The sequence below is a fragment of the Diceros bicornis genome, chromosome 7, assembly GCF_020826845.1.
Source record: "Diceros bicornis minor isolate mBicDic1 chromosome 7, mDicBic1.mat.cur, whole genome shotgun sequence".
NCBI lineage: Eukaryota > Metazoa > Chordata > Mammalia > Perissodactyla > Rhinocerotidae > Diceros > Diceros bicornis.
The window spans coordinates 68233552-68256719 of record NC_080746.1 but is presented as its reverse complement, the minus strand read 5'-3'; the positions used below and the strand labels follow the sequence as shown (position 1 = coordinate 68256719).

At 40.3% G+C, this 23168-nt stretch overlaps 1 protein-coding gene across 1 annotated transcript in view; it reads right to left on the bottom strand.

The window, feature by feature from the left end:
- The window catches only part of SWAP70 (switching B cell complex subunit SWAP70), a 68446-nt gene extending 45781 nt beyond the window's left edge, over positions 1 to 22665 (bottom strand). Inside the window, exons 1-2 of the mRNA XM_058545964.1 lie at positions 22535 to 22665; positions 1220 to 1360 (exon numbers count right to left, since the gene is read on the bottom strand). Coding sequence (XP_058401947.1) covers positions 1220 to 1360; positions 22535 to 22633 — 240 coding nt within the window. The 5' untranslated portion in view covers positions 22634 to 22665. The remainder of the gene's footprint in view (positions 1 to 1219; positions 1361 to 22534) is intronic.
- Between the last annotated feature and the right edge of the window lie 503 nt (positions 22666 to 23168).

Below are 23168 nucleotides of genomic sequence, written 5' to 3'. Positions count from 1 at the left end.
TCAATGCGGGCCCGGGATACGAACCCGGGCCGCCAGCAGTGGAGCTCACGCACTTAACCGCTAAGCCACGGGGCCGGCCCTAGAATTTTTTTTAAATGTATTTTATTTTTAATTTAAAAGTATTATCACTGTCACTTTTTGAAAGGCATTTTTGAAATATATCAAAAATTTCACGGTTGGTGTTATAAATAAGCAAAAGCAGGAATTCCCAGCCCTTCATGTGAATATGATTACTTTCGTATCTAAACTAAATGTACATTATATGGAAAGATGACACTAACATATTGGTCAGTTAAAAAAAATAAGTTGAAGAATTATATGTATAGCATGATCCTATTCATATAGAAACGAAACACTACGTATTATGTAGTTGTGTTTGCATGTATATCAAAAAAGGTCTGCAAAGATTTTCACCAAACTGTTAACAGTGGTTACTCCTGGAGAGTCAGATTAAAAAGTGTAAAGGGACATTCACTTTTTATGTCATATATATCTGTATTAATTGCCTATTTAATAATAAGCATGTGCTACCTTTTATAATTTTTTAATCACCAATTTTTTTAGTTACTTAAATGTAATAGCAGTTTAGATTATTTTCTTCTAAAAAGAAATAAAAGTACATTAAATTCAACACTTCCATGTGTCAATTTTTAATTATCCAAACCAAGAGAGAAACTGAACATGGCAGTCAATGCCAATACATTATAGTTGGCTTCCAAACACATAATAGGTTTTTGCAGCATCTCTACTCACAACAGACCCCAGAGGAAGCACCTGAGTGGTACCCTGAAAAGTCTAAGATGAAAACTTTGCTGTATAATATCTATTTAGTAAAGATAATTAACATCACCTGTCGTATTCACATTTTACCCCACCATACCCATGTTTTAACGACTGTTGCCAGTACATGAGGAACCAGAATTTAAAAAGGAAAAAAAGCACCCTAAGAGAAGAGAGGTACCGATTAATACAAAATGCAGTTCTTAACTTCAAAAAATGAGCCAAGTTGGAAAAATATCAAACCAAGTTTTAGAAGATAGTGGAGAAGAGGGAGAAATAGGATGCATTGTCAGTCTCTCATTCTTTCTTTCCTTCCTGATTTATCTCTTGATGCTTCTCACCTCAACTCCTTAGTGAACTCACTAACAAGGGGCTCTGGGGCCCACCTGAAATGTGCAAATCAAAAAATGCTGTAAGCAGGAACAGGGTAGAATCATACCTTTTCCAAAATGAACTTGTTTAAATACGGCATGTAGCCCTGATTGGAGACGGGCCCCTCATCATCATCCCTGAAGTGCTCCTCAAGGGCAACAGGGTCATGTGGAACCTTCAGCACTGTGCACAGGTTATGGGAAAGGACCTAAGAGGGAAACAGAGTAGTTAAAAGACATCCACTAACCAGCACATGGCACCTTCACTATCTGAACACAACTGGCTACTCCCTGCCCCGGGGAGAGAAAGATGGAGAATAAACTAGCAAATATGGGCTGAGTACCGCTCAGCTGCCAGCTCCCTACTTGTTACCCAAGAGTGTCTCACATTCTCTCCCCAGTTCTGGTTCACTTCAAACAAGTCTCTCTCACATGCCTACAATGAGCCAGGCCCCATGCAAGATCTGTGCCTCATACTCCTTGTCGTCTTTTACAAACTGGCCCACATTAGAAAGAAAAAGAGGGGAAAGAGCAAAAGAAGTGTGTTCAAAATTAAACTCCTCCCCAAGTAAAGCAGTGTCAGTCTTGGAGCTGTAAGAGAAAGAACCTGATTCGGGGCAGCTGCAGCCAGGGGTTCTGGACAAGGTGGCTGACCTGAGCTAATCACATCTCTGGGCTTCAGTTTTCTCATTTGTTCAATAGGAAGGGCCAAGATAACAAATATACCAAATATTAATTTGTAATGTCTAGGTGTCCAAACATCTCTAAACTTCTATGATGCTAGGCTAAGTTTTCAGCATGAGTATAAAAGAGTACGAATATAAAAAGAGAAAGAAATCAAGGGCCCAGTTTAGAAATATGAGAAAAAATCAATAGCAAAAATATCTCAGGAGTCAAAAAAAAAAAAAAAAAATCTCAGGAGTCACAATGGTTGAAAATATTTTGTAGAAAATTTGCATTCCATATAGTCAGTCATGTGTCGCATACTGACGTTTCAGTCAAAGATGGACCGTATATACGACAGTGGTCCTGTAAGATTAGTATCTCATAGCCTAGGTGTGTAGTAGGCTATACCGTCTAGGTTTGTGTAAGTACACTGGGTGATGTTTGTACGACAAAACCACCTAATGACACATTTCTCAGAACACATCCCATCGTTAACTGACGCAACACTGCACAAAGGGTTACTGATCTTGGCGATAACGTAAGTGCATACTTTAACATTCAAGTAGTTAAATTAGCAGTTTGGGCTGTCTCAGTACTAATCTGTTTCACATTAAATGAAAATTTAAAAATAAAACTGAAATCCCTTTCACTTCATTTGTGCATTCTAATCAGGTCAAATTACATAGCTAAGGCTGTACTTCCTTTAACAGAGAATCTTACTAGATGTTAAATCCCAGGTTAAAATATTTCCTATTTTTCTCAGTCCTACCCATTTAATCACTTTAAAGAGCCGCATTCATCTCAATGAAGACTTGCAATTCCATTAAGCAAGTCACTTTTTTCTGCATACACGTATTTCAGTTAGAATTTTTTTTAAGATTAAAAAAATTTTATCTATAAAAAGAACATTTGCATATCTTCTTCCTACATTTGTTTTGTTTCTCAAAGCTTCGTTTATGTGGAGATCCTTTTCTACATGCTCTATTGGTTTTAAGGAAGTAAGTAAAGTAAAGGAAGTAAATTAACAAATGGTTATAAATGAAGTAATGAAGACTTTTATCAGCCCCTACAAAGCAGGCTGTGTTTCTCAAGCAAACTCTCTATTTGCCAGCAGTGGAGCACATGAAAAGAGCACGGCGGAGCTTTTATTGAAGAATCTTGCACCACAGTCAGCAAAACCCTAACTAGATATTTCCTTTCTCTACTAACCTAGTAAAACCTATAGAGTATCTACCCACCAAGAGGTTTTGTTAAGGTCAACTTCAAGAATGTAAAGTGCTTAAAAACTGTACTACAGAAATAAAAGTTTTAGGGAAATAAAGAGCATATTTCTTAGATAAAGCTCAAAGGTCATTCAAATTTTAAAATCATTTGGGACTTTACTGAAGTAAAAATTCCCAACCACTGGTTAAACTATGGTACATCCATAAAACATTAAGAACAATGAGGACGCTCACCGTGTAGTGATATGAAAAGATCTCCAAGATAAATTAAGTGAAAAAAGCAATGTACCTAAGACTACACGTAGTGTGCCACCTTTTATGCAAACGAAAAAGGAAGAAAAAATAAGAAACTCTAGGAACATATGTAAGAAACTAATAACAGTAGGGGAAAGACTAGTTGGATGGTAGACCAGGGGCAGAAGACTTTTTTTTACTGTACCTCCCCTTTCTATTAAGTTTTGAGGAAAAAAAATTTACCTACTCAAAAATGTATTACCTACTTAAAAAATTAAATATATATTTTTAAAAAGTGGCCAGCCTAAGATCATACAACTAAATCTATTTATCTTCAAAGTCTATACTTTTTCTTCTACATTAACCTACTCCCTAGAAATGAGGTATAAAAGAAAGACATATGTACCATGATTAACCGATGAGTGAGATGTAAGGGCAATAAATGAGTTCCAAAAGGAGACATAGGGTGTGATACAATGACTTCATAAAGGAAGCGAAATGTAACCTAGGCCTTAAAATAAGGAGAGCAGCTGGAGAGGAAAAGGGCAACTGGAAGGCTTTCCAGATAGGGGCATAACACGAAAAAAGTGGTTGATTAATGCAAAATCCTCAGGGTACAGAAAGGAGACACCAATCTCTCTCACACCCACCCCTTTCTCTGTCTTTGGGTTTCACAGATCCTCCAACTGAAGTCCTGGCAGGGGTCTTGAATGCCTTATTGCCATCCTTCTCATCTGACAGATGGTGAGTACTGGCTCAAAGAGATTAAATTTGTTTTTCTTGACTAAAGTTACTTAGCAGAACTGAGACTGGAACTCAGGTTTTATAATCCCTGGTCCCATCACTCTCTAGTAATAAGGAACATTATATTTTTAGTTCTCTAAAGTCAACAACAATGCTCTTCGTATGCGTAGGTGCTTAGTTCAACTCAGTGATCCCACTGGAGATTTATTTTATTTTATTTTTTTCTTGGTGAGGGAAATCAGCCCTGAGCTAACATCTGTGCTAATCCTCCTCTTTTTTGCTGAGGAAGACCAGCTCTGAGCTAACAGCTATTGCCAATCCTCCTCCTTTTTTTCTTCCCCAAGGCCCCAGTAGATAGTTGTATGTCACAGCTGCACATCCCTCTCGCCGCTGCGTGTGGGACGCCGCCCCAGCATGGCCAGAGAAGCGGCCCGACGGTGCGCACCAGGGATCCAAACCCGGACCGCCAGCAGCGGAGTGCGCGCACCTAACCGCCAAGCCACGGGGCCGGCCCCCACTGGAGATTTAGATTTGAATTCTAGACTTCAGCCTTGGACAAAATTAAACAGCACTTTTGTTAAATACAGGGATAGCTGAATTCAGTGCTAATTCTTTTAACCACCTGTCTTTACTTAAGCAAACTGTGAGGGAGGCAGCACATTACAGTAACAAAGACCGTGGAGGAGGAGACCTGAGCACCAGCTCTGCTCATGTGGTCTGTTCCTGTTTAGTGGTTTGCCATTTGCCCTTTGTTAATGCTTTAATATTTTGCTACTTATTCGCTTAGTCTCAGTATCCTCACCGCAAAATGAGGAGTTGGACTTGTCTCTAAAAAAAATTTTTTTTAAAGCCCAATCTTTAACTGTTAACCCAAACTCAACTCATGAATTCAGCAAAAAGAACAATAATTCAGATCAGAAATTCAGCTTTTTCATTAGTAAGGCCTAGAATAGGAAAGTCTTCTCCAAACAAAATAACAACAAACTGAACAATAGATAACTGAAAAGGTTTTATTACTAAAAGAAAAAAAAACTGTGTGCTATCTTTAAAATTTCTTAAAAATTTTTATCTGCAATTTTTTTAAAACCCTAGACAGTATGTCGATTTTTTTAAAACAAAAAGTAAAATATATAAAGAAACCAAAATCTTGAAGGCCAGACTACAAGCTAGTAACAAGAAATAAAAGCTCCATGAGCTTAGGCAGCAGTTTATACTTTTCAGAGTAGACTCACATCATCCATCAGCTGGTGTGTAGATACTACACACCAGGACAGTAGCTATTACCGCTCTTTTACTGATAAAGAGGCTGAGTCAGAGATTAGGAGATATGCCCCAAATCACAGTTTTATGCGCAGTGAAACTGGGACTAGAACCCAAGCCTCACGCTTTCATGCCCTTTCCACCCTGTGCCACCTTCTCTCTCTTTGTGGAAAAGCAGAGAGCCCCGCCTATACAAAAGTGACTGTGTGGGCATGCATGCACATTGTTGCTAAGGTGCAGTGATGGAATGGTGCTCCCCCATCCCCACCCAGTCAGTTCTCCAGGACCCAGCAACAGGGCTGGCGCTATTTAGCAGAGCCAAGTTAAATCCAGTGGCAAAGAACTACATATGCCTAGAAATCTGAGACCATTCTTGCTCTGGAATCCCCCATCTCCTAGCACCTGCCTTTGGGGGAACCAGTTCCAAGACACACTACAGCCTCTTCTCCAGATGAGGAAGCTAGAAAGCAAACCAGGACAAAAGCAATCTGGAGGAAAGAGGACGACAAGTTCTTGCTTTGTAAAACAACTGCCCCCGAATCGCTCTAATCAGAGTGTCTGCAAGTTTCTTGAAGAAGTTGAATTTATCCCACTTCAAATGCCTGCTCCTCCAAAGCCCATTCTTTTAGCACCCACATGATTGCTAAGCAACTTTGCTCTGATGCCCAATTTGAAGAATAAACTACTGTTGCTACAATAAAAGATCCATATCCATGCCAGAAACTCATCTCTCCAGTTCCTTCATAGCTGTCCGCTCTTGCCTCTGCAAGGCCTCCACTGACAAGAGATGACTAATGAACTGTATGAGCCCTACTCGTGTGGTCTGTTCCTGTTCAGTGGTTTGCCATTTACCCCTTTTAAGCATTTTGCTCCAACAATCATGAAAATGAAGTGAAGAATATGAACGACTAAACAGTGTTTTAACACTCATGAGCGCATAATATTCACTCCTCCCTCCCAAAGATGTAGAGATTATAAAGGTTCTCTGAAATGTGCCCCCCCCAAGTCACACATTGTTTCCCTTTACAGGAAGTGTGTAATGGGCAAAATTCAACAGTGAAAAAAGGGGGGTGGGGATCTCTATTCCAACAAGCTTATCTGAACCGACACAATTATAGAATTATAACACATTATGGGCAATCTTTTTTTAAAATATGAACATTCCTGTCTGATTTATAAAATTTCAAGCTAATGGCAAATTACCAGAAAACTCTTCCTAACAATGAACCAGAATGACCAATTTCCTACCGCTGCTATGCCTTGCCTTAAGAGCATTGTCTTAATAGAAGTCCTGCCCCTTACCACATGGAGTCATTTTCCCTTTCCCGACAATATCCTTTCAACCTGCTTGTCACTGCTTAAGTCTTACTTGCTTTCTGTTAAACTATCTTTACTGTATTCGGCTTCAAAAATCTCAAAGTCAGCGCTGACAATGCCTCCCCTCACTCCCTGAACGCAATCAATCACCATCCTAGACACTTTTACCAAATTAATCTTCAAGTGCTGCTTACATCACATTATCCCCCTGTCTAAAACTCATAAAAGCCTACAGGAGTAAAAGCCAACTAAGTATCTGAACTCCATATTTAGTCACTCCACAAGCTAGCCCCACTTTACCTTTCTAGCCTTATTTTTTCCTACCCCTCTGCATCAACCGTACAAATCCAGCCAAACAAATTTACTCACTGTACCCAAAGCAAACCCTGTACCATCCCTCTTCTTCCTCCAGGCCTTTGCTCCAACCACCCCTACTTTCATTTCTACCTAACATAAATGCCATCTCTTTCTGAGGCCTCCACCACCCAAAATCAAGATGGTCTTCCCTACTCTGCACTTCCCGAGCACTCTGTATTTCTCATTTTACACTAGCATACATGATTTTTCTCTCCCATAAGACTGTAAATTTCTGAAAGAAAGAATCATGTCTTACCCATTCTTGCACTCCCACAGCACCTAGCATGCTGCCTAGAACGCAGAAAGCTTTCAATAAATGCTGAATGGATTCTTTATAAAAATTCTCTTTTAACTGTAAAACCATAGTATTTTAATAATGACAACAATCTTAGGAAATATCCTACTCCTATCTCCTTATTTCATAGATAAAAAGACCGGAGCCTGAGACTTGGCATAAGTCACACACTGATTAGTGATAAAGCAGGGACGAGAACCCAAGTCTCCTAACTGCCTGTCTCACAATGATGCCCTGTGCTGGAAACATTCCCTTCCGCCTAGTCACATCCTTCAAGACCCGGTCAACTTCATAAACTCTAGGAAACCTTCATTGCTCCCCCTCCCCCACCAAACTCTTATTTAGCATTTAGTTGTTCGGTTTCATAAGCTAATGGTATCTCAAATACCTAACTGCAGCTCAGGAAGGGAGGAAACCCTGCCTAATATTTTTTTTCCATATCCTTCACAGTGACTAGGAGGGCTAAGGCAGGAGGACTCAGTAGGAGTGTAACACTTATGGACAGATTAAGAAAGGATATCTAATTCAAAATCACTTGTGATGTTGTCCATAAAATATATGCCACTAAACTACAGTATATGCCACTGGATTACATTCTAAATGAACCATCTTTAATAAGTTATTTTGGATAATTCATTAACTTAGCCCTCTTCAGAAACCAAACAGAAAATATTGGTAAATTTGACCAAATAAGAAATTTTTAATTTCCCTTTAAAAAGAGAGAGCACAAACAAATAAGCAAAAAAGGCTAATAGTTCCAATATTCAAATCACTCAAGTAAAAGAGGAGAACATCTAATAGAAACATGATTCACAATAGAAACAAAATTCACAAAAGAAACTAATGACTACTAAATATAGGAAAAGATGCTTTACCTCATTAGTTATCAAAATAATGAAAATTAAAAGAGCTATTACTTTTTGCCTGAGTAACAATACCTGGTGTTTAAGCAGGTATAGGGGAGTAAAGATTGCCAATCCCTAAAACTGGAGAAAGCATAGAGCAGATTTTCTCCATCTCAGCACTCTGACATTTTGGGCCAGATAATTCTCTGTTTGGGAAGAATGGGGGGGCATCCTATGCACTGCAGGATATTTAGCAGCATCCCTGGCTGAAAACCTCAAAACACCTCACATATCTGTGAATATGAAAGTGGTTAAATAAAGCATGATGCATCAACACAGTGAAAGAGCTGATAATAATTATAAAGGTTGGTGTCTGTATCTATACGCATTGATACGGAAAGATGATACTAACACAATGGTTAAGAGAATAGGTTACAAAAGCATATGAAATACTCTCCCATTTACATAAAAGGATATATTTTTATGTATGCGTGCAGGGGGCAAAGGGGAGAGGGAGAGAGGGAAAATTACAGGAGGGGGAGGTGGAGGGAGAGAAAAGATAGTCACTAAAAAGTAAACCGCATCTGCCTTTGGTGGTAGAATTTTGGGAACTTTTATCTTTACCTCTATACTTTAGTATGTTGTTTCAATATTCTACATAGTATCCTTATAATCATAAAAAGTAAAACTTTTATATGTAAGGAAAATTTAAAAATTAAATATATTTGGGGGTTCCAGCTAGAGCGCACCAATAAAATTACAAAATACTAAGAGATCATTGTAGGACTATACAGTTGATGAAATTAACTCACTTGAGTCATCCATAAAGAACTATGCTCTTGAAGAAGCCACACTGGGCCAGCCCTGTGGCTTAGCAGTTAAGTGCGCGAGCTCCGCTGCTGGCGTCCCGGGTTCGGATCCCGGGCACGCACCGACGCACCGCTTCTCCGGCCATGCTGAGGCTGCGTCCCACATACAGCAACTAAAAGGATGTGCAACTATGACATACAACTACCTACTGGGGCTTTGGGGGAAAAAATAAATAAATAAAATTAAAAAAAAAAAAGAAGCCATACTACGGGTAATAAAGATTCCCGATCTGGGACAGCCTCCTTAAGATTCCAGCCTCCCACCAGAATACAGCACGAACAAATGTCTTCAAGAAGATAAATCATTTGTAAGAAGATTTAACTCCAGTAAGCTTCTGTGTCTATCTCTCCCGCTACTCTGACGTTCCTTAAAGAGAGAGTCTATATTTTATCCATCTGTGCAATACCAAAACCTAATAAAGTGTCTGATGAGAGAGCTGTTCAACAAATGTTTGCTAAATGAGTCCAATTAAGAATTTTCTTTTTCTTTTTTTCTTAGTTTAGTTTGCTTCTCCATCATCTTTATCTAGATGTGGGTCTTTTAATTTATTTTACTATACTAACATGTTTCCAGAAAGAATTTTTGTTTAATTGGAATCTCTAATTCAGACCACTTTCAGAGTAAAAAACAATGCCTCTATTAGTTATTAATACCACCAGATCTAGCAGGCGTAACTCGTCTGGCCTGAGATCTAGTAAAGCAGTCTAGTTCCTCCAAATTCAAGATTTCTGAGGAAAGGATTCAATAAGAATTAACAAGTGTGCGAGAGAGAACTCTATAGTAGAAGAGAGAGAAATCAGGTAGCTCAATTTAGTACACTCTTCTCCAAGAGAAGACCTGAAGCCACAGTATACACTCAAGGTGATGATAAAGATCACAAATCTGAGGTTTACCTCTGTTGCCCCATCTTCTGGCCACTCTATCCCTTTATGGTCCCCATAATACGCTTCTCTCCCTATCAATCTTGCGAAATTGCTTTTTAAAAAGGATTCTGTGACAGACAGAAACGTACTGCTCAGATCCCTCCTCGAGAAAAGAACAGCCGCCCAGCTACAAGAACTGTGGTTTGCTAAGAGCCTCCAGCTGCTACTGCCTTCAGGGTAAACCTCAGCCAATGACTGAGTAAGCTGGTAACAGCCAAGACCGCACTCTTCTGTGGCCAGTCCCCAACCAACGACTAAACATGGCGGTAGTATCATTTCTCTCCAACATGGGAGTCCTCCAACAGGCCATCTTTGCTGCAGAGCCCCCAGTTTTGTCAAATCCATATCACGGTTTCACAGCTCCTTTTCCCAATCCTGCTTCTTCGCTCTTTTTTTCCCCCACAAGTGTTTCTCCTCAATAACCCTTTGCACTCCCAATTCTGTCTCAACATCTGCTTCCTGGAGAACCCAACCGGGACAGACACTTCTCTGAACAAGTCACTCTCCCAAGTCTCTGGCAATGGCAGTGTCGATCATGCCCTCCTTTGAGACTTTCTTCAGTCCCACGACATAATATTTTCTAAGTTCTTCTCTTTCCTCTACGAAGGTGCTTTTATGGGCTCACCTCCCTCACCCCTCATTCTCCCAATCTGGAAATTTCCCAAAGCCCAAGTTTCAACCCTAAGTTCTTCCTTCTCCTTACTCTCTTCTTAAAAAGAGCTTTTATTCTGACAACTTCAAGTCAGTCACCTCTATTCTAACGACTCTCAGATCCCTTTCTGGTCCTGACCTGTCAACTGAGCTCTGGTTTATATCACTAAGGATTACTAGCGATTTCTACACTAAATTTGCCTCATATCCAACAGAGCCAAAAGAGAACTCATCCCCTTTATCCCCAAAACAGGTTTCCAACCCTGATTCTGACTTTGATATCACCACTCCCTCAACACACAACTATGGAATCTCCTCTTCTTGTACCTCTTTTTCTTATAGTTTGTCCTATTTCCAGATCTAATTCAGCCCCCGCAATGCCAACTCCTCTCTCCACTGAGTGAGCTGCTCTATCTGCTTCAGGCTAACCAGAGAATGTGACGCTGGGGAAACAAGGGCTCCTTGCCCTCGGTAGCGAGTCCCATTCTTCCTTCCGAGGCCCTAACGAAGAGCTGCTGCACAGCAACCGCTCACCAGGATATGACCATGGTAAACACATCAAGTTAACAAAGTTAAATTAGAAGGCTAAACCTCAAAGATCTTGTCCGCTACTCCACATTTTACAAATAAAGAAACTAAAGCCCAGCAAGAAGTGATTTCCCATAGCCACAGAAATGACAGAGCAGAGAAAGGTCTTTTGAATCTCCAACCAGTGCTCTTTCTCCTGACAACTCTTCCTGTTCCTCCAAGGGATTTACTTTCAAATCTTTCATCATAGAAGTTCTTATAGAGGAGTTTCACACATCCCTTAAAGTCAGTGACAAATGGCTTTTCCTCTAGGATGCATCCTCAGGCCTAACTCCTCCAATCCTCCTTGCAATTTAGGCAGGTTCCCTTCCTCTGCATTCCCCAGCACTATGTACTTCCTATATCTCACTATATTTGAGTTGCCAGTTTGCTGGTCTGTATCATTCACCAGATTCTAAGCTCTATAAGAGTAGGGAACATAACTGTTTTGATTCCCACTGCTACTATCCCAGTCCAGCGCTTATCAACTTACTCATCAACTTTCACAGCAGCCCCCCAATTCGTCTCCCATCTCCAGCCTCTCACCTCTAATCATAACACTCACATCATCAGAATAATCTCAAAACTGTAACTTTGTCATATATCTACCCAAAAACTTTTAATGACTTTTCCTCTTTATAGGATCAGTTCTGAACTACTCACCCTAACAGAGACTGTCAGTCAACAAATACATCTTAACCATCTATTCTATGCAAGAACAAAAACACCTAAAATGTAACCCCATCTCCCTTTAAATCCTAATTTTCTGCTATGCCTCAAAGCAAACATTCTACTCTACCCAGAGTATTTCCTTACTGCTCACAAATACTTCAAGTTTGGGCTCTTGCTCTCATCTACAATGCCACCACCATATCTGCCATCTTTCTGTGACTATACTGGACAAGATCTGTCCTACTCCCTCCAGAAACAGCTGACGTTCTATCTCCTCCATGAAACTTTCCTTGTCTACAACTGCCTGCATCTTTTTCTCTATTTCCTTTGAACTTCTACAGCAGCCCTGTCCAATAGAAATATAATGCAAACTACACATGGAATTTTTTTTTTAAGATTTTATTTATTTATTTTTTCCCCCCAAAGCCCCAGTAGATAGTTGTATGTCATAGCTGCACATCCTACTAGTTGCTGTATGTGGGACGTGGCCTCAGCATGGCCGGAGAAGCGGTGCGTCAGTGCACGCCCGAGATCCGAACCCAGGTCGCCAGCAGCGGAGCGCGCACACTTAACCGCTAAGCCACGGGGCCGGCCCTACATATGGAATTTAAAATTTTAACGGCAACATTTTTAGAAAGCAAAAGGAAACAGGTGAAATTAATTTTAATAATACATCCAAAATATTATAAATTCAACATGTAATCAATATTTTAAAATTATTAAATAGATATCTTACATTCTTTTTTTGTACTAAGTTCCTGAAATCCAGTGTATATTTTACACTTACAGCACATCTCCATTCAGACTAGCCACTTTTCAATGCTCAATAGCCAAATGTGGCTAAGGGCTAAAGTACTGGACAGCACGGCCTAGAGCACTCATTTTCCAGACTCTCTAGAACTTTCTTATATGTTTTCTGGTTGAGGTCATTTCATGTATTGTCTTCTTTATTAAACCACACACTCCTCAAGGTAAGGGACAACGTTGTATATTTTTTTCTTTCCCCAAGTCCCTAACAAAAGGTGTTCAGTCAGTAGAAACCTTCAAATTCATATAATGTTTTGTAGATTAATTTTCTTCAACATCAGTGTTTGGTAGGAAATAGGTGGCTAGTAAATGTTTCTGTTGTCACACATAAAGGCTGTCAAGCTTCACCTAGTCAACATGCATGTTGCTAACTGTCTTATTATTCCCATTTAACAGATAATCTTAAAATATAAGAAGCACAGCAAATTCCCCAAAGTCACCCAGGTAGAGAACCTCAGATTTCCAATCTAGTCTGACTGGGGTCCCACTATCTCACAGCATTTTCTCAAGTCAACACTGAAGAAAGTCATTGAGAGCTGAGTCAGCTGCCCACAGGCTCCTGCTCTCAACTCCAGTGTAACAGCCATCTGGCTGAGACATCCATCACATAAGAACTGATAGAATTGATGGGGACGTGCTGCTTGGCAAGGCAGATGGTGTTGCACCCTCCCAGAGCTGCCTGTCCAGGGAAATATAATAGTTTCAATGCTGTACATTTGACCAGAACAACTTTTATCCTACCTGGTGTCACTTCTTCTGGTTGTTCCACCATGCCCACATATACTACTCTCCTAGTCCAAATCAAACATAGCTGTAAAGCTAATTACTCCTAAAGAAGGAAAAGTTATAGAAGGCACACAAAAGTCCTAAGATGAAAAAATTAGTTTTTCCAACATTGCAGAAATCTCTCCCTAATCACAAGATCTCCTTATGTGAAATTCGACTATATGCAGATTTACTCCTAAACACCTTTCCATAATTAATTAATTAATGGCCAAGAATTGCAGTTTCAAGTAGACACAATTTTTGAGTAAAAAAGACGGAACCTGAAGATAGAATGAGAAGAAGGAAACAAAGAAGAAAAATAGATTTACGAAATGAAGACTTGGGGAAGAAAAAGGAAGCTGAGGCAAGGAGCTACCTTAGGTTTATGCTGTGGAAAGAGAACAGGGACACCCATAAGAGGCACTGAGGAGGCAGGTCGGAGTACCTCGAGTTCCAGTGTGCTAAATATCACTGAGGGGACTATAATAACCCTCCTGTTGGGAGGAAATGAGAAATACCTACTCTGTAATGGCAAACTAAGTGAGAAAGGTCACTCGAAGCCTGTTCCGTCTCTAGCTTCCAGCTAGGGTATACCTCTGGGACTGTGGTGAGACCCCAAAGGAAATACGAAACCGGGATCAGGAAGGTTAAAAGCTGAGTCAGAAGATTAGAAATGCACTAGCTATTAAGATGGAGGGCCAGACACACAAAAAAGTGCCTCATGGTTTACATATTATCCTCAATAAAGCAAAAGTTTACATTTATTCCAAAAAAAACAAAAATTTCCAAGATATCTCACTGAAAAGTTTCCAGCAAGTAAGGAATGGAGAAAGGAAGTAACCCGGAATCCATTATCACTATTTTAAGATTTTAAAATATCTCGGATATCCTCTTTATTTAGAGCGCTGTCTTCACTGTTTTATTTTGGTGAAATATAAAAAATATTTACAAAGACTTTTATAGGCTCACTCATGACTCCAATTCCCTAACCCCATTTTTAAAATTAGATTTTTAGTTCCTCAACAGAAACAACTTTTACCACAGGGGTTAACAGAAACATAATGCTAAAGATCTGGGAGGGAATACTATACATGCTAAGTTCACAAGAATTAACTATATCTTTTACACTGTGTTTCACACAATAAAAGCCCTTTGCTGCAACTTGCTTCTTTTATATTTTCAACTGACCACTGGCCTGGCTCAATTACTTTTGTAACCAGCAAAGTTAAAAATACTTGAGGCTAAATGCCTACATGGGAACAGAACACACGATTATTCACAAGATATGTAAACCAAATGCAAGGCAAAGAATAAAAACATTTAGTTGAAAATCTATCACTAAGAAAAGAATAAAGATTCAAACTACCCATGTTGTTCCTCGAATAATTTTTTTTCATTTAGATCCTCCCTGGAGTTGTAAGCTCTTTTACCTCAAAAGGGCACAATTCAAAACAAAACAAAACCCTGTGTTTCTAAAAGTAAAAATAAAAACGCGGAGCCAATAAGCTTATTTCAAGACATTTCCAGCACTGACATGTAATTCACACTGCAACCATAATTGAAAAGTAAAGTTATAATAGAGGCTGCAAAAATGTCACTAGATTTTGCTATATTTAAGAGGAAAACACTTACTATAACAATAAGAGTATTAATTTTAAGGTACATTTTGATCTCAGGAAAGAACATAAGAAACTAGTAGTAATGGTTACTTCCAAGGCAGGGAACTAGTGTGGGCCAGGGGCTAGAGGAAACTTACTTTTCAGTTTTATAAACGCCCTTTTGAACTTTATGAATTTTATACCATGTGTATACATGAACTATTCAAAAGCTGTTTTTTTTTTTAATTGAGGTATAACTGACATACAACATTCTATTAGTTTCAGGTGTACAACATAATGATTCTATATTTGTATAAACTGCAAAATGATCATCACAATAAGTCTAGTTAACATATGTCACCATACATAGTTACAGAAAAAGGTTTCTTTTTAATGTACATCTGTTTAAACAATAGCCTTCATTTTTTTATCTTCTTGGAATTGCCTGTATTTTTAAGTAGGATTTGAGATTTACTATCTTCAGCAAGACCACTGAAATTCTAAATAATCTGAAGATAATTTTTAAACATCAGTGGAGAAGAAAATAATTACCTCTACTTCAAATAATATGCCCTACACCTAGTGCATTATGACTTCTGCAAATTTACGTCATGACTATGAAAGATGACATGAGTGCAGCCAAATTAAAATAAAGGCGAGCAGCCATTTCAGAGGGACTGCCTTGCAGGCCTTCTCTTCCTTAGATCTTCTAGATTGGACAAACTGCCAACATGCCAAGAAGTCAGTAAGGACAAGAATATCCTATTTGTAAAAACTAGTGAAATTGGACTTTGCTGATAAGTGAATCACTAACCAATCAATGAAGTGCAAGGCTAGCCTTCTGCCTGATGACCAAATCTCAAGCCAATCTACAAAGTACAAACCCAGCCTTACCTCAGCTAGCAGCAGTGAACTCTTCTTCACTACAACTTACCTCATCTTCCTGCCTTTTTCCCATAAGAACCCTGAGCCCCTCTCCTGCAACTGGGACATGATTCGGTTTCTATCTGAATCTGTGCTCCCCAAATTGCAATTCTTTGATCCCAAATAAACACTTTGCCTCTTAAAGTGGTTTCTCTTTTTGTAGGTTGACAGAACCTAAAAGTAACAATGTCTGTTTCAGATGGCATACTAATAAGGTTTCCTAAAATATGGAATCCATACACAAATATCCCTCATTAAAAAAAAAATCTAGACAAAAGAAAGGCACAAACACCAACACAAGGAAAAATTTGGTGAAAAAATAATTTCTAATATTTAACTCAACAATATTTACTCAGCTACCTCTATGTACCTAGCACGTTCCTATAAAGAAATGTTTCCATCAATCTCTCTCAGTAGTTTTTAATCTCCCATCAGTTATTACAGACTATACCAAAACTGCATTCAAAACAAATAATAAAGTCTTAAACTATACAGTTTGTTCTAAAGAAGGGCTATTCATGAATACAAGTTTAAAAGCAAGTAGAAAATGTATTTCTGAAGATTTCTTTCCCCACCATTAGCCTACTGCTATCTACTTCAGCAGCTGAAAAGCAGATCTCTACACAAAAAAAAGCTTCGAGCCAGCCCTGATGGCCTAGTGGTTAGTTTGGTGCGCTCCACTTAGGCAGCCTGGGGTTCAGTTCCTGGGCACAGAACCACACAACCTGTCTGTCAGTAGCCATGCTGTGGCAGCAGCTCACATAGAAGAACCAGAACTTACAACTATACACAACTATGTACTGGGGCTTCAAGGGGGAAAAAGGAAGGAAAAAGGAGGAAGATTGGCAACAGATGTTAGTTTAGGGTGAAGCTTCCCCTTCAAAAAAAAATAAAATAAATAAAATTTAAAAAGCTTAAAACAACTTAGTTTAGTGTCCCTCTGTATTCCAGCCTGAAAAAAAAAGTAACACCAGATCAATATGACAATAAAATAATGAGCTATCTTCTAAAATCCAATTGCAAATTAAGCTAATGTAGCTGATGACTTCTGTGGGGGTGCACAGGCTGGACGTGGGGGTGAAGACTTGTACAGCTGCAACTCAGGTGGGGAGCCAGAAACGCCACAACTGGAACCGACAGAGGGCCCTGCAGGAGATACACAGATGGCCAGGAAAAAGCCCAAGGAGCCCACAGGGCATGTGGAAGGAAGCAAGAGAAGAATCAAGGTAAGGAAAGTGAGGGAGAAGTGGTTCCCTTTTTTTTTGATGGGGGGCGGGGGGGGGGGTGCTACTTTAATGATGAGTCAAGAAGATAGTCACCTGCAATGAGCTCATGTCTAGTTGTTTTAACAAGCCAACATCACTGTGACTACATGACAACCCAATATCTGCTTCTCTAGTAGCTTATGTAAGTCACAAGTGGTTTTTAAATTCTGTGTTCTGTATTTTTATTTTATTGATAAGTTTAATGAAAGTCTACATTTGGAACAACAAAATATATTTCTTATGTTAATTTTTTCTTTGGATTTCAACTTTCAACATCTATTTAGATAGTAATTTTTGTTTTACTCAAAATATGCTATTAGTTAATAATAAAAATTGGGTATAAAAAATAAGCCTTTCTGTATTAAACTGGGGGCCCTCAAGGCCAATATTTACTAATTATAGCAGTGACTCAAAAACATTTATCTGAATGAGTACTGTACTGTAATCTCTTTAAAAGTAAAAAATATATTTATTCCCAAGATGATGCCAATACTCCAAACTTTTCACAACTTCTCTTTAGAGAAGAAATATGTAGTTTACAAGCTATGGCAGGGAAGAATCAATCTCATTACTTTACAATCTCCAAAACATATGTATAGAACAATAATAAATTAACTCTCAAAGATAAGAGACCATGTCTTCCTTGAAAATCTCTTCTCCCTCAGCTCCAAGGTTGCCCTAAAGTGGTTCTTATCTCTGATTTCTGGTCCCCTGGCTTCTATTCCTCCTCTCACCATCTACTCTAGCCATTCCCCGAGGCCATCGATGAATCTCTTCTCTCCTTTTTCCAAGCTTCAACTATCAGATCCTGTACCACCAGCTCCACATTTTCCAAAGACATCATCTCCAGCTAAATATCTATCCATTAAGGACCTCAAAAACAAAAAAATAAACAAAACTCTACATGTTCAAAATTAATTGTATCATTTATTCTCTAAACAGTTCCTTCTCATAACTTTCCTTTCCATTAAAAACCACTACTATCCATTGGTCATTCATAGCTGAAACGAGAGACATTTCTAACTCTGTCCATTTCTCCTCATGCTCAATCATGGGTCTAGGCCTGTGGACAGCAAGGTTACTTCACCCACGATCCTCCCCTTGTCCATCCTCACTGCCTCTGGCCCCCATTACCTCTCCTCTGGGCTACTGTAATGGTTTCCTAATTCCAATCTGCCCACTTCACTCCACTCCTCTGTATTCCATTCCAACCCAGTACATATGCTACTGCCCAAGCGACTTCCTAAAGTGCAATTCTGATCACGGCCCATCACCCTTCAGAAAACTTAGAGGCCCTATAGCATCTTCCTAACTAGCATGGCACTCAAAGCCTTCCATGCATTAACCCCCATCTAGTTCTACAGCTTTATCACCAGCAATAACTCTCTTTTTTTCTTTTTACTTTGCTCATATATTCTGAACTGTAAAGCAGGAACATATTTAAAAAAATGATAATTTTTTTCAGGTGCACATCATTATATTTCAATTTCTATGTAGACTACATCGTGTTCCCCACCCAAAGACTAATTACCATCTGTCACTGTACACATGCGTCCTATTACTCCTTTTGCCCTCCTCCCTCCTCACTTCCCCTCTGGTAACCACCAATCTAACCAATAACCAATAATTCTCTCTTATACATACGCACAAACACACACACACTTTCTACACTCCAATTCAAATTAAGTTACACAGAAGTCCCCATAAATGCCTGATTAATTCCTGTCTCCTTCAATAGTTCACAGGGATCCCTTAGAGCTACCTGCAATCAATAAATATCCATTGAATGAAGAATGAATAAAATGGGCTTAATCCTCCCCCATTTCTACATAATCATATACTAGCTTTCCTCAGAGTTCATTTCAAAAAGGTTCCTTCATGAAGTAATCCCACCAGTAAAATGCAATTGCCTAATCCTCTAAAATCTCATGGCCCCTTATCTTCTGTCCCACTCAGTATCTTCCACCCAATAATATTTCTGTATTTCTTATCTCTTACACCAGACTTTACATTTTTTAAGGATAGGGTAATTGTCTGAGTAATACAATCTAGAGAGAGAGAGCGAGCCTTCTATAATGGTTGCTTATCTTCTTATTTTGCCTACCAAAATTTAAACTCTTTGAAGGCAAAGATTCATATTTGTTCCTTTTTTCCCCACCTTTACCACTATATCACCCTTAGAATTGGGCACAGTATCTAACATATGAAGTGTCCATTACTTAGTTAGTGAATGTATCCATTCACTGTGTCAAAAGTTGCGAAGCTAATTCAAAAAGACAAGTGTCAAAAATATTTTAGAATGCCCATATAGTTTTTCAAAGCCAATAAATTTTAACCCTCATTTTGGATATGTAACTTTTAATCTGCTATTTAATAAATCAATTATATGATATTTCCTCCAAGTAGATATTAACTCTTAAGGGCCCAAAAATACTAATCTTTTTATGAAATTAGCATGGTACCTTACACAGAGTAGACACAAAGATTACTGTATGAATAAAGGAATGAATAAACAAATTAAGGCAAAAATTCTACGCCTAGTCAATGGATCGTTGAACATCAAACTTCAGAGTCAAAACACCAAAAATGAGAGACTTTAATAAAAATTTTTTAATATTTTCAATTCCAGAAACACTGACAAGATAAACAGAACTGAATCAATCCCAGTCTCTCAGTTAAGTAGACAAGGGAGAGATAAGACACAACTGCACAGTTGCATTATCAACATCTTGTGGGTAAAAGCTATGAAGTGGGATGTAGTATTTCCAGCCAAGTCTGCAGTCAAGAATCCTCTGGACACTTTTTCTATAAACAGTCACAAAGACAGCTTTGAATGGAGTGCAACAAAAGTAATAGAAAACATCTCATTTATGCCATCACTTGTAAGAGAACAAATGAAAAAACACTGGCTCAAAAGTACTGAAAATCTTGGTTCTAGATTTAGCTACTACTTACAACTGTGACTTTGGACACGTTACCAAACATGCCAGAAGTTTCATCTACCTTATCTACAAAATTAAGGGGTAATTTTGGAATATCTGGGGAAAACTATTCTTCTCTTAAGATCTTTAAAATAAAAATTATGGTTGAAAGCAAAAAAGTTTAACATTGTCTGATGGGGTTTTCAATGTATGTAGATTAATAAATATGACAAATACAGCATAAAGCAGGGAGGTTAAACAGACCTATATGGTCATAAGGTTTCTACATTCCTCTGAAAGTGATAAAATATTAATTCTAAGTAGACTGTGAAAAATTAGATATGTACATTATAATCCCTAGAGCAACCATTAAAAAAACTATACAAAGAAAGATAGTCAAAAGCCCAGTATTAAAACAGAATACTAAAATATATTCAAATAATCTAAAAGAAGGAAAGGGCTGGCCCAGTGGCACAAGCAGTTAAGTGCGCGCACTCCGCTCCGGCGGCCCGGGGTTCGCCAGTTCAGATCCTGGGCGTGCACTGACGCACTGCTTGTCGAGCCATGCTGTGGCGGCGTCCCATATAAGGTAGAGGAAGACGGGCATGGATCTTCCTCAGCAAAAAAAGAGGAGGACTGGTAGATGTTAGCTCAGGGCCGATCTTCCTTACAATAAAATTAATTTAAAAAAATAAAGGAAAGAAAGGAGAAATAGAGGAACAAAGAAGCAGAAACCAAAAAATAAAATGGTATCCCTAACTCTAACCATATCAATAATTACATTAAATGTAAATGGTCTAAACACGTCAGTTAAAAGACAGATTGTTAGAATGGATTAAAACTCAAGACTCAACTAAATGCTATCTACAAGAAATCCACTTTAAATATAGTAGTATAGGTAAATTAAAAGTAAAAACAGTAAAAAATAAAATGCAGCTCTATTGGTAATCACCAAAAACCAGAAATAACACAAATGTTCTTCAAGGGTGCATGGATTAACTACAGTACATCCATACAATGGAATATTACCTAGCTATAAAAAGAATTATTGACACACACAACAACATGGAAGAAAGAGATTCTTTATCTCTTTCTTTACTCAGGCATTATGCTGAGTAAAAGAAGCCAGTGTCAAAAGGTTACATACTGTATGACTCCATTTACATGACACTGTGGAAAAGACAAAACTATAGCAATTAAGAACAGATCATTGGTTGCCAGCAGTAGGGGGTGAGGGGGCATCATGAGGGAGCTTTTTGGGATGATGGAACTGATGGAACCCTGATTTTCGTAGTAGTTACACAAATCCACACATATTAAAACTCATAGAACTGTACTGTAATTTTACTGTATGTTAAATTAAAAAATAAAGTAAAATAAAGATTAAGTGGAAGACCTCTGTAGAACTCTTCCAGACTATGATTTTATGAATGAGAAAAAGAGAGGAAGGCAAAAGGAAGACAGGGGGAAATGCTAAGTCCTACAGGCATAAAAGCCACTACTCATAAGAACCTTTGTGATTACTGCACAAAATATACAAAGCAAACCCAATCTTCAAAAATTCATTCCCAGAAGAGGCTAAGAAAATCAGACATTCAGATCCAAAATGTGTATATTTGAAAATGCTTCTGAATGGCTCTTCTTGTCTGTTTCCATAATTTATACTTTTCAAGAAGCTGCCAATTACTCCTGGCTAAGCGCCACGTTTCCTCCTTGGGGTTACTCAATTTATAAGCATTCCTTTATTTATACGTCATACTTGCATTTAGTGGTAGGGTCTTTGGCAGTCCCAATAAAGACTCTGCAAAAGCAGTCGCTTTTGCAGGGTGCCAGAAAGATCAGTGCTCCTCACCCGGAACTAAGGTCCTTGCAGGACACAGCACACCCTTGACTAGTTCCAGACCTGAGGACTCTGGATGGGGAGGTCTTCTTCACGAGTCAGAAAGCGCCCCCCACCGCCAAAGCCCCCCAAAGGAGGAGGCCGCTGGAGGCCGGGCTCGGGGGCACTTCTCCCTTTTCTGAACTGCCCCGAGCCTCGGGTGCAGCTGGCCGTTTTGCGGACTGCCTCGGTGTGGGGCGTGCGCTGTAGAAGGTTCTGCCCAGTAACCCTGCGCAAGTCCCTTCCTCTCCGAGAGTAAGGGGGAAACTCGGAGCAGGTTGTCTGAGAGCCTCCCACTGCCCCCTCCGAGTCCGAAACTCTCTGGGCCGCCCGCGCCAACAGGGAGCCCGGCTCGCCCCCCGCAGACCCACCTCGCCTTCCCTCGCTCACGGGGAGCCCCGAGGGGCCGAACGCACCGGCCCGAGGGCACGGCCCGACGGCAAGAGGGAGGCAGAAAACGCCAACTCCCGGTCTCGGCCCCTCCGCCCCACGCAGTCCGCCCGGCCGCATTCCGGCCTGCCCCTCCCTGCGGTCACCGCCGGCCGGGTCCCGCTGCCACCCGGGGACAGTGGAGCGCGCGCCGGGGCGGGGGGCGCCCACCTTGAGCTGGGACTTGGAGACCTTGCCGCTGTGGTCCAGGTCGAGCGCGGTGAAGGCGTGCCAGATGGCCTTGAGCAGCTGGTCCTTCAAGCCCCCCATGGCCGCGGCCCCGCTGCGCCGCCTGCCCCGCCGGCCCCTCGGCGCCTCTGACGCCCCTCCGCCTGGGCCGCCGCCGCCCGCAGCGCCGTCACCTGACCGCGGCAGGCCCCGCCCCCGCCAGGCCCCGCCCACTCGGCGCCTGCCCGGGGCGGCGCGCGCGGGGCCGGGAGAGCGCGGCGGGAGTGCCCGGCCTCCTGTCCCGGCTAGGATCGTGAGCCACTCTGCAGCCCCCTAGTGTTCCCTGGGCAAGCTCGGGCCGCTTTCGGTGCTCGCGTGCTCCCTGGACAAGAATGCCCATTCCGAGGAAAATATGAGAGTAGGGGTGAGCAGCCTGCCCGGCTCCAGCCGGCGCCCCGCAGTGAAGAAGGGAAGCATGGTCCTGCTGCGGGGACGGGGTCGCTGTCTGAGGAGACCAGACAAGACCCCGAAAAGTCCCTGGGCAGGGGCTCAAATGCTAGCGCAGTCCGTAGTGGGAGGGGATGTGGGGGCGGGGAGGGGAGGCAAGGAAGGGTCTCAGGGAAGTTGGTTCATTCAT